The 16,257-nt window shown below is 39.7% G+C and overlaps 1 protein-coding gene across 1 annotated transcript in view; it reads right to left on the bottom strand.

Annotated features, from left to right (window-relative positions):
* The window catches only part of LOC150088497 (cytochrome P450 2C6-like), an 87,757-nt gene that overhangs the window by 4,144 nt on the left and 67,356 nt on the right, over positions 1-16,257 (bottom strand). The window contains exons 10-11 of the mRNA XM_090370192.1: positions 10,187-10,302; positions 6,996-7,251 (exon numbers count right to left, since the gene is read on the bottom strand). Of these exons, the coding sequence (XP_090226318.1) occupies positions 6,996-7,251; positions 10,187-10,302 (372 nt within the window). The remainder of the gene's footprint in view (positions 1-6,995; positions 7,252-10,186; positions 10,303-16,257) is intronic.

Raw genomic sequence — 16,257 nt, 5'->3', positions numbered from 1 at the left:
CAACGCTTCCCAGACAGACATGTACCTGACCACCGTTTGTTTGCGCGTGTGCATCAAAATTTGTGCGATTATGCGTCATTTAGAAGTAACAGGAGTAGTGCGGGCAGAACTCCCGCCATGGAACAAAGTGTGTTGAATGCCGTCCAGAATAATCCTACTACCAGCACACGTGCCGTTACCTCTGCCTTAGGAGTGTCTCGTTGCAGTGTACAGCTTGTCTGACACAGCTTGTACAGCTTGTCTGACGATCCCTTACACCCCTTTCATCTCCAAAGGGTTCAGATATTGCTCCCCCATGATCATCCTGCACGTGTGGCTTTTGCACAGTGGTTTCTCCAAGAAAGTGTTCAAGACTTGAATTTTCCAGCCTATGTTCGGTCACGGATGAGGCTTATTTCACTCGGGAAGGCTTATTCAATCAGCACAATGCTCATGTGTGGGCACACGACAACCCACACGGTGTGCGCCCCCATGCGACACAACATCGCTTCGCAATAAATGTGTGGGCAGGTATGGTCGGTGACTGCTTAGTCGGCCCATACCTGTTACCATCCCGCATGAACTTCGCTAAATGTCGGATCTTTCTTGAACAAGTTCTACCAGGGTTACTTGACGATGTTCCAGCAAATGTGAGACGCAACATTTGGTTTCAACATGACGGGGCGCCTGCCCATTATGGAAGGTGTGTTCGTGACCATTTGAACAGGCGTTTTGGGCGTCGATGGTTGGCCGGTGTGGACACCTTGCCTGGCCCCCACGCTCACCTGATTTATCGAGCCTTGATTTCTTTCTGTGGAGAGCACTCAAATCTATCGTGTATGAATCGCCTGTGGAGACGGAAATGGATCTCGTGGCGAAACTCGTCTGCGCTGCTGCTGCTGTCAAAGAAACTCCAGGAGTGTTCGACCGTGTCAGCCAATCCATGCTGCGTCGGTGTCACGCATTCATCGCGTCTCATGGTGGAAACTTCGAGAATCTGTTGTACCATCATGAAATGCTTCCATCTCGTACTCCATTGTTAATATTATGTCAAATAAATGTTTGCCACTAATTACTGTCTTGTGTCATTTCTGCTTCTTGTGCTTCTGCTACTACTTTCCCGTGACGTTTCCAGTTATGGGTTCCTACGCGATTCACATTCCTTTAGATGTTACCTACCTCCCCTAAACATTTGTACCAATATTTTTGAGACACTACCCTGTATGTTTTCTGAGTGCTATATTAAATAAAGGATGCGCTTCCGCGAATAGGAGTTCTGATTTGTGATGCAGCAGCAGCATCAGTCTATTAATATAAGTCGTCTTATAATTAGTTTGGAATTAACTCTTAGGCCATTAAGGCTATGAGATTTCGCCATAGAAAGTCCGTAAATTGTATGTATTCCAAGGGATTTTGGATCTTCCATTTGATGAAACACCGGTTCCTGGGAAGGAGGAGGAGAAGGATCATACCAACTCTCCCAATTAATTAGTTGATAGCATAAAAAAAAAAAACAAACTTATAAAATTCCTCTTCTCTTTGCGGGATTTAACCCACACTATATGGTGTCTAAAGTTCGCGCAGCCGCGAGAACACAGATTACTTTTAAGTAAGAAACGTTATCTTCAGCTGAAGGCGAAAATTGATATTACCCTGAAAGGTGTTTATATGTTCTTGTTTTAAATACATAAACTTTAATCTGAATGCTATAATATTACCTATTCTGTATGAGCATATCTAACTGTTAATTTGATTTTATTTTAGATAAATATCCAAATTAGAATGAAAAAAAATACACTACAATTCCCTATTTCACTACATATTATTTTTGCTAATGTATACGTGTGCAAGAGCCCCTAGCATAGGGGCTCCTTTCCACCTGGCTACTGAGGCGCCCTATACAAGAGGAAAAGAGTGGGGGAAAGAAATGAACTTTGTGGGACACCAGCATTAGTGGGGAAGTTAGAAGACAGAGAGCCATCTACTATCACCCTCAGTGAGAGATCAGAGAGAAAACTGGGTAACCAATCAGAAAGAACAGTTGGAAAACCATAAGATGGAAGCTTGTTTAGAAGACCTTTAGACCAAACACGATCGAAAGCCTTTGAGACGTCAAGAGCAATTGCTTGGTTTCTATGTAGTTTAAGAGTTGGCGGTTAATTTATTTCACCATTACTTTAGAAAGAGTAGAAATAATTGCAATGGGACGATAACTGGATGGAAGGGATTTGTCACCATTTTCAGGAACTGGATGAATATGAACGAATATCCAAGCAGAAAGAAAAACACCTTTGGAATAAGGAAGTGAACAAAGGCAGCAGAAAACAGGGAGTAAGTTCGGGAGCACAGGTTTTGAGAACAACTCAAGAAATATCACCAGGACCTGGAACTTTCTTAGCATCAAGATTCGCCAAAATCCTTCTGACATCCTTTTGACGGAATACCACAGGAGGCATTGAATGTAGCATGTTATGAATGGTGGGAGATGTTTTACCGAGATCATCAATTCTTGAGTAGGGAGAAAAATGGGATACTAGCAAGTCAACATTATCCTTGGCTGAAGTGATAACAGAACCATGTGGTTTTGACAGAGGTGGGAGCAGAGGTGGGCAAAATTTGCGGCCAATAGAGACAAGAGTTTGGGCAAGAGACCAGAATGCTCGGCTACCATTAGGGCAAGAAGCAAGTTTTCTACTCTTAGCTTGTTCAAAATCTAGTGTGGACTGATTAATAACTGCTTTACAATTGTTGCGAGCTTTGGTGTAGTCAGAAAATGAATCTGAAGAATTTGAAACAAGCCAATTAACATATGCAACATTCTTCTCTTGAACAGCCTTGGTACATTTATCGGAAAACCAAGGTTTAGATAAAGGACGAAATTTTAAAGTGGAATGTATGATTAAGAATTTCATTCCTACAAGAATAATTTCACTGACACGATCAGAGCAAACGTTGACATCAGAAGTTTTGAAACATTAATCAAACAAAGAAAAAGAAGACATGAAATTTCGCAGGTCATCCCATTTTGCATTCTTGTAATGCCAAACAACACGAGGTTGGGAATATCCATGAGATAAAGGCTCTATTAGGGAAGAGACAATCACCAAGTTGTGATCTGAGTACCTAAAGGACCACTCACTTCGACCGTGTACTGAAAAGGTTGTTTGCGAGAAAACGATCAAGCGCGTTGGCTGTGTGGTTAGGATTGTCCGGTATTCTTATATGTAAATGAACAATCTGTGCGAAGCCATTAGTAATTGAAAAAGCCTCAGCGTCTCGACCAGCTGGGTCGTTGTGACTAGAAAACGGAAGCCACTTGAAGTTGTCAACATTAAAATCACCAAGGAAAATTACTTCACTGTTAGGAAAGTTGGACTGGAGAAAGTCAAGTTGAATGAGAGGAAGTCAAAGAGCTACAAGTGATTAGTGGAGTTGGGAGAACGGTAGAGACAACAGGTGAATTTGACACAGTGAGGTAGAGAGATTTTAAGCCAGAGGAGATCGAAAAGAGGAGATTCCAAATTACCAAGTCTCTGACAGAGAATATCGGAACGGACATATGTCCAAGTATCACATTTGAGGCGAAAGGAATCCCATAGTGAATCATTTGGACATGTGAGATGAGCAGTATTTGAATCAATCGATAACTGAGATTCTGTCAGAAAAAGTACATGGGGTTTGGCAGATTCCAAGTGCAAATGGACATCGTTGAGATTAGAATTGACACCACGTATATTTGTGAAATTAACTAGGAAGTGTTTAGGAGGTTTAGATATTTTCACAGATAAGCTTACTCTATTAGTTTGACAATTCATGGTGTATTCAGTAGTAAGAAAAAGTGAGGGGGACGTGCTGTATTAAGTAATGAAATTTTTGGATATGGCATACACTCCCTCCAGTCAATATCTGGTAGATTAGTAGTAGTAGTAGTAGTGGCATGTGATGCAAGAAAGCAAGTGTATGAGCTTAGGAGACATGCTGTATGAAGTAATGAAATTTTTGGATATGGCATACACTCTCTCCAGTCAATATCTGGTAGAGTAGTAGTAGAAGTAGTAGTGGCATGTGATGCAAGAAAGCAAGTGTATGAGCTTATGCAGCATCAGTCAAAAAAAAAAAAAAATCACACCATTCCCTCCAATTGCCTGTCCAGTTCCTCCTTAAATTTATTCAACCTATCAACTTCCACAACGACAGATGGAAGTTTGTTCCAGCAATTAACCACCCGCTGGCTAAAGGCAAATTTCCGCACATCTATTCTACATCTGTCCTTTCTTAATTTGAATTTATGCCCCCTTAGGTTCGTAATCTGAACAAGTGGAAGGATCCCATCAGAATTCAGCGTGCTCAACCCATTCAAGGCCTTATACACCTCAATCAGATCACCACGCAGGTGCCTAGTCTACAGCCACTGCAATTTGCAGAACTTAAGCTTCTCTTGATAAGAGGATCCCTTCATTCCCCTCACCAATCTTGTTGCCCTTCTCTGTACACGCTCAAGTAAATCTACATCCTTCCTAAAATGAGGCCTCCAGACCTGTACTCAGTACACCAGGCGTGGCCTGACCATTGCCTTATACAGAGGGATAATCACCTCCTTTTCCCTGCTGGCAAAATTCCTATATATCATTGACAAAACCCCATGACCTGCCCTGGCAGCCTGTCTGCATTGCTCAGAAAACTTCATATCTGCCTGCACAATTACTCCCAGGTCTTTTTCATTTTCTACCACCCTAAGTGTAGCACCACACAGTTGGTACGTTTCTCTGGGGTTACTTCTACCCATATGCAGTACTTTGCATTTGTCAAGGTTAAACTTCAGTTGCCACTTCTTAGCCCATCTGCCCAAATTATCCAGATCCTGTTGCAGTAGCACACTGCCATTACTGTCATTAACAACCCTGCCAACCTTTGTATCATCTACAAACTTCGACATTAAACCTGATATACCTTCATCAATATCATTGATAAATATACAAAACAACAGTGGACCTAACACCGAATCCTGTGGGACCCCACTAATAACATTAGTCCAAGAAGAGCAGCACCCATTGATTACCACCCTCTGTCTTCTCCCACTTAACCATCCTTTTATCCATTGTAGCAACTTACCCTTAATACCATTCTGCTCCAATTTGTACAATAGTCTTCCATGCGCAACAGTGTCAAAAGCTTTCCTGAAATCCAAATATATGATATCAAAATTATTTTTTTCATCCAGTTCCTTTGTAACCACATCATAATATCCTATCAAATTTGTCAGACAAGGCTTTCCCTTAACAAACCCATGCTGTGTCTGAATTATTGCTGCAGTCTTGTCTAGATGATCCTGCAATGCATCTTTAACCAGTGACTCCATTATTTTACGAGGAACAGAAGTGAAACTAACTGGTCTGTAATTACTCGTGTCACCCTTCGATCCCCCTTTGTGAATTGGGGATACATTTGTACATCTCCAGTCCGTGGGAACCTCCCCTGAGTCCAAGGACGCTCTCATAATTATGGCTAAGGGTTTGCTTAGTTGCTTTGCCGCTTCCTTTAATATAACTGGATAGATCCCATCCACCCCAGGAGTAGAGGAAACAAGTTATAAACTAGCTGATCCGGAAGCCTCCTAATGAGTTACAACATGTTCGGTCCGATGTACTAGCGGCCGGCCTGCGAACACCGTTTTAGATCTGTACCCACGAAATGTAAGGAAGTTTGGATCTCGACAAGTTGTTCATCATAACCTCAAAAAAACATTAGTCATATTGCATGATGGAAGAAATGGAGATGGGTTGACCGGAACTTTGATCTGGAGACTAAACCTGGGTTCCACCACTTCAAGCCTCCAATAAACAAAGTGGTGGTATTGCACCGGATGATGAGAGTCTTCTACCACCTAGTGAGCAAGGATGGCAAGGGTGGAAAGTAATTTCATCTGTCCCAGCCTTTGAAAAGACATCTGGCAGGAAAACCGATTTGGTGATGACGATGAATTTACACAGTCCTTTTAAAATTGGTTCAATCAGAATGTCTGAATTTTACGATAGAGATATGACTTCACTCGTGGCATGGTGAGACCAATGTTTGAATGTGATAGGTGACTATATCGAAAAGTGGTGTGCCACAGCACTGATATCTTTTGTGATGAAATTTCTTTTCAGTAATATACTACAGTGCCTTGATATGTTCTATTTTTAATTTAAATAATTGTAGCAATTTTCAAGGCGCCCTAGATAATATAGAACACATTTACGGAGGAGGACGTGAAGAACTGTAGACGTTCTTAATTTTTGGAGCATACGAAACTACCTCGCAATAGTGACAAGTATTGCGATAATTTTTGTAATTAAATCAACATTAAAAGATATGATCAGAATTTAGTAAAATAATACCATAAAATACGTAAAAAAGTGCTTTATATATTTGCTTAGAAATTATTAAATTTCTAACAAATAAATCGCAGAAATCGATTTATTCAAAGGCCGAGATTATGGATCAACATCATGTTACCATTCACTCTCGGATGGGATACAATCTAACCCATTCAAAAATTTTGCCTGGACGAAGTGAGTACTTTCCGTTTTGTATTGGAGGTGAAAAAAAATATATACCAAAAGAGCATCCTCTTTAAATTTAAATCATGCGAAGTGATTTCTGGTTGTGTTGGAATTCTGGTTGCAGCCTTTCATGGAGTGTCCCTTTGTGCCCAGTAAATTAAAAACATATTCCTCATTGAAAACATTAAGGAATTATCAGATCGAAACAGAAAATCTTAAGAAAACACGGAAACTTAACTGTTACTAATAAATACTCTCTCCGCCCAAATTACACTTCATTCAATAATTATTAGTGAACGGATTAGTGACTTTGCAACATGTTTTGTTCGTAGTGAACTGCCGAAGTAGATAACTGGCATCGGTGCAAAGGTACTAACCCGTTCACTAGTGAGTATTACGCGTAGTCTCATGCTTTATGCAAAATAATCACCATAGATTAAATAATTATAGATTTGAAAAACCAGTACTTACGCCCTTTGCAAATTCAGTGGCAAAATTGTTTGCCAACTGGAAACTTCTAGTAATGTGGCTTGAGTGTAGGGAAGGCAAAGGCGGTCATCCCACGATGGCATCCTTTCTTTACCAACAATTTCATCTCTTTCTGCTTGGACACGTCGCTGAATATCAGTATATGTTGCCATTATTAACATGCTCCAGGTAACAATTGTGGATGTAGTATCGGTCCCTGCTCCAAAGAAGGCCGATACATTTCCTTTGAGCGTCGTTTCTGGGTAAAAAAAAAAAAATATATATATATATGTAGTGCCATCGAAGAAAAACCTATATAGATGGCATTTTTTCAAACATGATTTTCTTATATTGTTTACTTTTGTGGAGTGTATAAAGTGTAGACAGTTGTATAACAATTGCTGTTTAAATAGTTTAATTGCAAAGAAATACCTGAATTATTATAATGTGTGTAAATAAATACATTTCGTATTCAGATCATAAAATGTGTGTTAAGTTTTCAAAATTATATTCTGAACAGTTTGATTTATTTTCCTGGTTGAAAGAAGACCGATATACAGAGCAGAAGCTGAAAAATAATAGGAACATGCATTGGGTGACCACCTCATTGGTCCACCTACCCAATAGCGATTAGATCCCCTTCAGTTATTAGAACAGTATGGATTCGTTGTGGCATGAACGCTACGAGGGTGTTGACAGCGTGCCAAAAGGATGTTGGTCTATGTTGACTCTACTTCTCCAATTTTTGTAGCAAATTTGGTGATTGCGGAACTCAAGAGGTCGTCCCATTCCACTTCATCCGAAAGATTCTCAATTAGTTTGAGATCTTGTGAATGGGGAGACCTATGCAGTAGGCTGTTTATATAAATAATGCTTCAAAGCAATTTGTACAAAAATTCTATACAAGGATGAATCGTGTATGAATCGCCTGTGGAGACGGAAATGGATCAAAAATATTGGTACAAACGTTTAGGGGAGGTAGGTAACATCTAAAGGAATGCGAATCGCATAGGAACCCATAACCGGAAACGTCACCTTAAGTCGGTACACGGCGCTGTTCATCAGTTGGCGACAGGGAAAATTTCTGGTTTATTCATTCAAGCAGTAGTCGCCGCACGAAGAGCATGCATCGATATACGAACTGTGAGCTGGCAGACATGCACCAAGTGTATGGATTAGCAGAGGGCAATGGACGAGCCGCTCAACGAATTTATGGAGAACCCTCCCCAGACAGACATGTACCGAACCACCATTTGTTTGCGCGTGTGCATCAAAATTTGTACGATTATGGGTCATTTAGAGGTAACAGGAATAGTGCGGGCAGACCACGTTAGATGCGAACTCCCGCCATGGAAGAAAGTGTGTTGCATGCTGTCCAGAATAATCCTACTACCAGCACACGTGCCGTTGCCTCTGACTTAGGAGTGTCTCGTTGCAGTGCACAGCGTGTCTGGCACGACGATTCCTTACACCCCTTTCATCTCTAAAGGGTTCAGGTACTGCTTCCCCAAGATCATCCTGCACGTGTGGCTTTTGCGCAGTGGTTTCTCCCAGAAAGTGTTCAAAACTTGAATTTTCGAGCCTATCTTTTTTTCACGGATGAGGCTTATTTCACCAGGGAAGGCTTATTCAATCAGCACAATCCTCATGTGCGGGCTCACAACAACCCACACAGTGTGCGCCCCCATGCGGTACAAAAAAAATCAAATTATTATTTTAGGGTTGCCCGTAATTAAATACATTAATCCGTATTTTGTGTCTGTAAACTGCGTATGTTCTATGGTTGAATTGCCTGTTTTGCTGGACGATAAAACCCCAGTAACTGGGGAGAAAAACCTTGCTATCTACGCCTGGTTTTTCTCCCCAGTTACTGGGGTTTTTTCGTCCAGCAAAACAGGCAAATCAACCATAGAACAACATCGCTTCGCAATAAATGTGTGGGCAGGTATGGTCGGTGACTGCTTAGTCAGCCCATACCTGTTACCATCCCGCATGAACTCCGCTAAATATCGGATCTTTCTTGAACAAGTTCTACCAGGGTTATTTGACGCTGTTCCAGCAAATTTGAGACGCAACATTTGGTTTCAACATGACGGGGCGCCTGCCCATTATGGAAGGTGTGTTCGTTACCATTTGAACAGGTGTTTTGGGCGTCGATGGTTGGCCGGTGTGGACACCTTGCCTGGCCCCCACGCTCACCTGATTTATCGAGCCTTGATTTCTTTCTGTGGAGAGCACTCAAATCTATCGTGTATGAATCGCCTGTGGAGACGGAAATGGATCTCGTGGCGAAACTCGTCTGCGCTGCTGATACTGTCAAAGAAACTCCAGGTGTGTTCGACCGTGTCCGCCAATCCATGCTGCGTCGGTGTCATGCATGCATCGCGTCTCATCGTGGAACCTTCGAGCATCCGTTGTAACATCATGAAATGCATCGCCGACCGGGCTAGCTGGGTAGGTAAAGTGCCTGCCTGGCAACCTAAAGGTCGCGGGTTCGATTCCCGCCTCGAGCTGGATATCACGATGGCGCCGTGTATCTTGGCCGGTTATCCCGGCCAAGATACACGAAGGAAGCAAGAAAAAACTGGTTCCTTCGTGTATTGATCATATCATACGAAATAAATAAATAAAATGAAATGCATCCATCTCGTACTCCATTGTTAATATTATGTCAAATAAATGTTTGCCACTAATTACTGTCTTGTGTCATTTCTGCTTCTTCTGTCTCTGCTACTACTTTCCCGTGACGTTTCCGGTTATGGGTTCCTATGCAATTCCTATTCCTTTAGATGTTACCTACCTCCCCTAAACGTTTGTACCAATATTTTCGATATACCCTGTATAAATTTCATAGCTGGAAGTTTTTATCCCAAAAATTAATACTTTCCACCGTAAAGGTGCACCAATATTTAAAAAAAATGTCTTGTCGAAGATTTTTAGAGAAAATCATTACAACTTTCGCAAACGACAAATGGGAAGGCACTGAGCACTCTTTCTACCACAGAAGCTTCGAGTAAAGCAAACAGCTTAAGAGCACACTGTACCATAAAGACTCCTTGAATTTAGGCATCTTTATGGTATCATCTGTTTCCCAAAATCAAAACTTAATAGGTAAGAGAATTACATCCGCATTTATTCCTTCTCATGGTTTAAACAGAAAGAGAGAGAGATTATATCTGCTAATGGTAATTTACCTGTAAAATAACTGTTGGGGTCGTCTCTTTTCTTCGCCATTTCAATCAGATATCCTTCGACGTAACTGCCTACGTTATTTGGATCCAGGTTCTTTTTATGATACTCAACTTCATTTCTGAAATAAATAGGAAAAATGTAAAGCGTTTAGCACAATAGAAAATGGTTCTTGAAACATTTATTTGATACTCATTTCCTTCCGAATTTGACCAAAATTCAATATATAAATATAATTATTATTTACAGTGCCCGACGATAGTTATGGGAATGCGAGTCCAAACATGCAAGATCGCCTAGTTCAATAGTCCCGACCTACACGAAGGTTTTGCCCAGGGCATTTTTGTTGCCAGGGTAATTATGCTTTCTAGCTCTCATTAATAGGAGTCGTGGACAATCGTGGATTCCAACGTCTCTCAAAATAACATATACAAGTAGATACAAATAGATAAATCGAAGAGTGCCGTTACGACCTCATCACTCGATGTATTTCTAGGATCGCGAGTACCATAGGCCCATGCTTTATGGGTAATATCAGTAATGTGGTTCACTGTGAGTGAACTAAAATACATATGAGTCTCTTCTCTGTTGTCGAAAAATTGAACAACCTTGTCTAAATCTTGCGTTAAACAATAAATAAAAAAATCATCTTCTTCTTACTGCTTATTATCAAAAATTAGAGTACAGCAATACAGGGTGGCACAAAATAAGCTGAACAGTTTGTTTTCGCTGTAACTTTAGAACGAAATGTAATAAATGAACTATCTAAACGGTGAATTAAAGCTTTAATCTTTGAAATTTTTTTTGTCATATGTGAAAAATAATATCGGCCAAATGACTACCCCCTTTCTGCTCGCAAACATGTGCTCTTCTCACGGCGTTTTTCATGCCATTTCTTAAAATTCTCATCACTTTTTTGCGAGATTTATCAAGACACGGGAATTCTAGACGCGCTTACTTGTCTTCAGAATGAAGCGCTTGGACTAATTGTATCTTGTACGGAAAGTGATTCAAGTCCAGCAAAATATGCTGCAGCGAGTGACGAGAGATCGTCAATTGAGCTGAGCGTCTTGTGGTCGATGTTTGGGGTTGATCTGCAACACTCTCCAGTACACGTGAAATGTTTTCCATTGACCGACCACTACGAGGACGTCCGGTGTGTCTGACATCAGCAACAGTTTCCCTTTCTTCAAAATTTCGAACCGCAGTGTAAATTGTGTTCCTACTCGGTGCCTCGCGAACGTCATAAAATTGTCTATATGCTCGTAGCATTATAACTACTGACCGATTGTTTTCCAAGAACATTGTGACTATCTATTTTTTGTCCGCTGAGCGATTGTGTATCTCTCGATAATTAAATTCTCCAAAGGTTACCTGTAATATAAACACAAAAAAATTACAAACCTAAAAAGAACTAGAAAAGTTGTGATTTTTTTAAATGGTCAGCTTGTTTTGCGCCACCCTGTACAAACTGAAGTGTATGATATATATATATATATTTTTTTTTTTTTCACACTACAGTCTACATTTAAATAAAATATATTTCATTCATATTGCGAGGTACAGTAAACTGAGGGATACTGATCCGTGATCTGTGACGTAGGCAGATAGAAAAGAAAAAAATTTCTAGTTTTAAAAATCATAGATTAATATATAAATCTGCTCGTATATGACGCTTACAAATTGCATGGTCTGACAATTAAGTTCCAGGACAGTTCATTGCATAGATGTCAGTGCACGTAGGACTACGATGCAGCAAGTTGTGACAGTTGACATACGTGACAAGGTCATGTATGTCAACCTTCCCAACATGGTCATTTGAATATCTGAATTCGTGGGCAGCCGTCTTAGAACTGCTGTTTTTTTGTAATTAATAATAATGATAATAATAATAAAAAAACGCCTGTAGGATAGTCAGAGAATTCCCCGACCAACAGTAACACCAGTCATGACAACCACCCCGTGTACTTGGTAGCAATACCCGTCACGAAGTGGAACCCCAATCAGGGAGAAATAATAATGATAAACAGCAACGTTGCTCCCGTGTTTTTCACTAGTTTGAACAATGAAGTTTTGAAGAGGTGCGGTTATAATGTACAACTGTTTCTATTATTATTTTCCAGAACATTTGATTGCTGTGCTGGAAACCATGAAAGAAGCCTAAATAAACACTGGCAATTTTATGCTCCCAAAGATGTAATATGCAGTTTAAAATACTAATCTATTCATCTTTCCAAGTTCATGGTGCTCTTCCACCTAGTTTTGTTTAATCTTCTAGTGCTCCTTCCTAGGGAGTTAATGGTGCATCCCTGTACTACTTTCTTGGACTTTACTAGGTGTTCATTGTGCTGCTGCTGTGTTGTTAGTAGGGCATGGTGCTGCAGGACACCGGTGCTTTCAATGGATGGTGCGTTCAACGGTATGAATATAAACAGACGCTATTCATAACTTGTTCATAGTATGGCACAGTGTATATATTGACAGTGTTCTATGGGTTTTGTTGTGTGAGAGTAGGTAGCCTAATGGCAGTGACGATATCCAAGGAAAAGCTTGACGAGCTCCTTGGACTTTATATGATTCGATGATCTGGGTAATACATTCCTGAAACAAAATCTATATATATATATTTTTAATTGGCTTTTATCTGAATGATTTCGTGTACACGCAGTAGGATTGCCATAGGTTGTAAGTGACCGCCTAACACAACAAGTAAAAAAAAAAAAAAAAAAAAAACATGTTTGTTTCAACAATATTATGACCCAAAATATACTTCCGAGGTGCTGTTCGAGAATGGTTCACGGATATGGACTAAAAATTTGTAAGAGTCCGATTTGCACCATGAAACACCCAAAGGGTGAATTGGAATGTGAGATAGAGTTTGTAGCTCTACTTATCACTGTTCTGCTGGAAGAATAAACGACTATGCCCGCTGCGGTCTATCATTCGCTGGTGGAACGTCTACCTAGGAAGGTGGACTGTGTCATAACGGCCAAAGGAGGACCGCACACTATTGAAGTGAGTGGTAGTGACTTCAATGGGAAACCGACGGTACTGACTTTTTGGATGGTGGTGTACGTGCAAATTATTACATTGAATTCTTTAATTTAATAATGCTAAAATAAAAAATAAAAAACATCAAAAGTAGGAGAAGTACTAAAAATTCTTACTGGGAAATACGATCAAATTCATTTAAAACTTTCATTGGCGGCAGAAATCTTACTAAGGACTTAATTATAGGCCTCAACCAGGAAAGAAAGTCGGAATATCAAATGGCTGAAGAACCTCGCCTGCAGTAGCGAATATATTGCTAATAAATTTCATTTTTGCTTCTTCCAACTGCAGTCCGAAAATCATGGAAGCAACGTTATTACAGGCACTGGGAATCATGAGATCCAAAAGATCACATGGGCTTCCACCGCAGGCTTCAAGCCCTCTGATCAAGGCGCATATTTCGCTGAGAGGATCTGTCACCTCTCAATAAGGAATCTGGAGTTTTTCTTTGTGTGATTTTTTTTGATAAATTCTAAATTGTCAGAATTCCTTAGCATTTCTTCAAGAGGACTAGAGACCTCAAGAGCAGGTTTATTATTATTATTATTAATCGGCACCTTAGGTTGCTGCGGTACAGTCTCACTAGACGCGGAAAAGACAGGATCTGACGTTCCAGTACCCACTTCCCTTTTGAGTATGGCTTCCTTTTCTTTAGTTGAGCTATTCGGGGTTCTTAGGTGTTTCAAGAGTATCGTCTATTCTGTTAATACCTTCAAGAATCATCTCAAAGCCATTTGTTTCCTGCCCTTCTCTGTGCAATATTAAATCCTCAATTTTCTCGAGACGTTGTACCCAGTTTTCTAGTTTTTTCTCATTGACCGAGATATATATATTTTTAAATTATTTATCTCGCTAATACAAGTGGCGTGCAATTCTGAATTTTTTCTTTTTATATCTCTGTTTTTGCTACCGAGTTCAAAGATCGCAACAGATTGTGGTTTATGGTCTTCTGTGTGGGTTACTGCTCTGGGCCGTTACCGCTCAGGCTGCCCAATAATTGTAATGTTATTTCGCGTATCCTTTGCTTTTCTAAGTGTTTTCTTCATTGTGGTTTTCCTGTACGGAAATCTGAACGTGTCGGTCGGGGAGTTATTCCTAGAAACGCTAGAGCTACATTTAGTTGGCCGAACACCGGAGGCACGTATTGGCCTGTCACTTAGACGTTTTAAATGTGCACATTCCTTTCGTGGGCAGGTAGAGGACTTAGCTTTCTTCATTGTTAGGCCAAATGGAAATTTCAAAATAATTGTTTAAAAGCCCTAAGGATACTTGTAGGGTATTTCTATACTTGGACGGAGTAAGAATTTGAATTGGGGAAAAATTCCTAAGGGAATTGATTGGATTATCCCAACAGCAGGGTTGATACTAGCACTAATGACCTTGGAAGCCTATTGTTCCTGAATTCTGGCAATCAGCAGTAACATTATCGGTCCCTAAGGATACTTGTAGGTTATTTCTATACTTGGACGGAGTAAGAATTTGAATTGGGGAAAACTTCCTAAGGGAATTGATTGGATTATCCCAACAGCAGGGTCGATACTAGCACTAATGACCTTGGAAGCCTATTGTTCCTGAATTCTGGCAATCAGCAGTAACGTTATCGGTCGTCTAATATTAATTTTAAAACTGAAAATTGCACTGTACCTGTTACTTGTGGAATGAAATGGAAAGGATTGAAGTACAGCTTACACTTTCTGGATTCCGTAGATGCCAAATATGGATCAGTTTGGTGAAGCTAATACACCGTTGATACAAAAATCAAATCATTCGTGTACTAAATAATAGATAGACTCGTTGATACATAAAGCAAATCATTCGTGTACATTGATTGACAAATTTTATTAAAATGAAACCTGTTTTTTTAGAATTACCGCCACAGTAACCAAACCCCTAAGAAGCATCAGTTAATAATTGCTATGAAATGTGTAAATCCTAATTGATTATTTTTTCTGGATGGAAAACCAGTTTTCTGGAATTTGTAGTTTTTTTATTGAGCCAATATAATCTTGACCCATTCACTGAAAAACCACATTTTACACAACTATTAACAGCATTATATATATATAAAATAAAACAGAATATACGTAAAAAATTTAACTCTCTAGTTAGAAATATGAAAATAAGTGACCAATTAATTAAAACTCTTCACTATGCATTATTAAACATTTTAAATTTACCAAAATGTTCCTAGTCAAACTCGAGTTATTGTGTATGCACTGGAGTAGGCGTTTGTTGCAATAGCTTGTTGTCTATTTAACAGATCCCTTATAATTTCCTAATAATTTAATTTTTTTTTTCATTGCACCTATAAAAATCTTCATGCACGCTAACATATAAAACGCGTGCATATGCGATGCAAATTTGTTTGGATTCGTAGACAGTAATAGAGTTTGGAGTATGGGCTTTCATGCTTAATAGACTGCCTGTGAAAATGAGTTGTTGTTGGGTTTTGTGCCGTATATATCTTGATTAATTAAAAGGACTGCCATGTAGCCAAAGAACACACGCAATTTACAATTTTGTAAATTGCGTGTGTTCTTTGGTCGATTTTCCTGTTTTTTTTTTGTTTTTTTTTTTTTGCTTCTCGAAAAACCCAAATTTTCTAGAGAAAAAAACAAATCATCCGACCGTCGACTCAGACCTCCTAACTCAATCATTTTATGAAAACAGCCCATAAAATTCCTCGCATCATTCACGGGATTCGATCCCAGGTCTTTTCTCTCGAGTGGAAAGAGCTCACCGCTTCGGCAGGCATTCGATTGGTGTCCATCATTTAAGATTTAAGATTTTCCGTAATATCCCTCTACAATCTGTAAATGGAATCAGGTATGCTATTATATACTGCTCGACAAAATTAATAGAACAAAATGTTTTTCATGAATATATTATTGTGAACAGTGAAAAAAGGCGAATATTCAATATAACGGCATCCTGGCATGCGAATTCCGAGATTTCAATAGAAATCAATATATTAAGGTTACAGAGCCACACATTATGAGGTCGTGCAGATACTCCAACAGTGGAC

Source organism: Mastigoproctus giganteus, chromosome 3, assembly GCF_048544385.1.
Source record: "Mastigoproctus giganteus isolate SK-2022 chromosome 3, ASM4854438v1, whole genome shotgun sequence".
Lineage (NCBI taxonomy): Eukaryota > Metazoa > Arthropoda > Arachnida > Uropygi > Thelyphonidae > Mastigoproctus > Mastigoproctus giganteus.
This window is presented reverse-complemented; position numbering and strand designations above follow the sequence as displayed.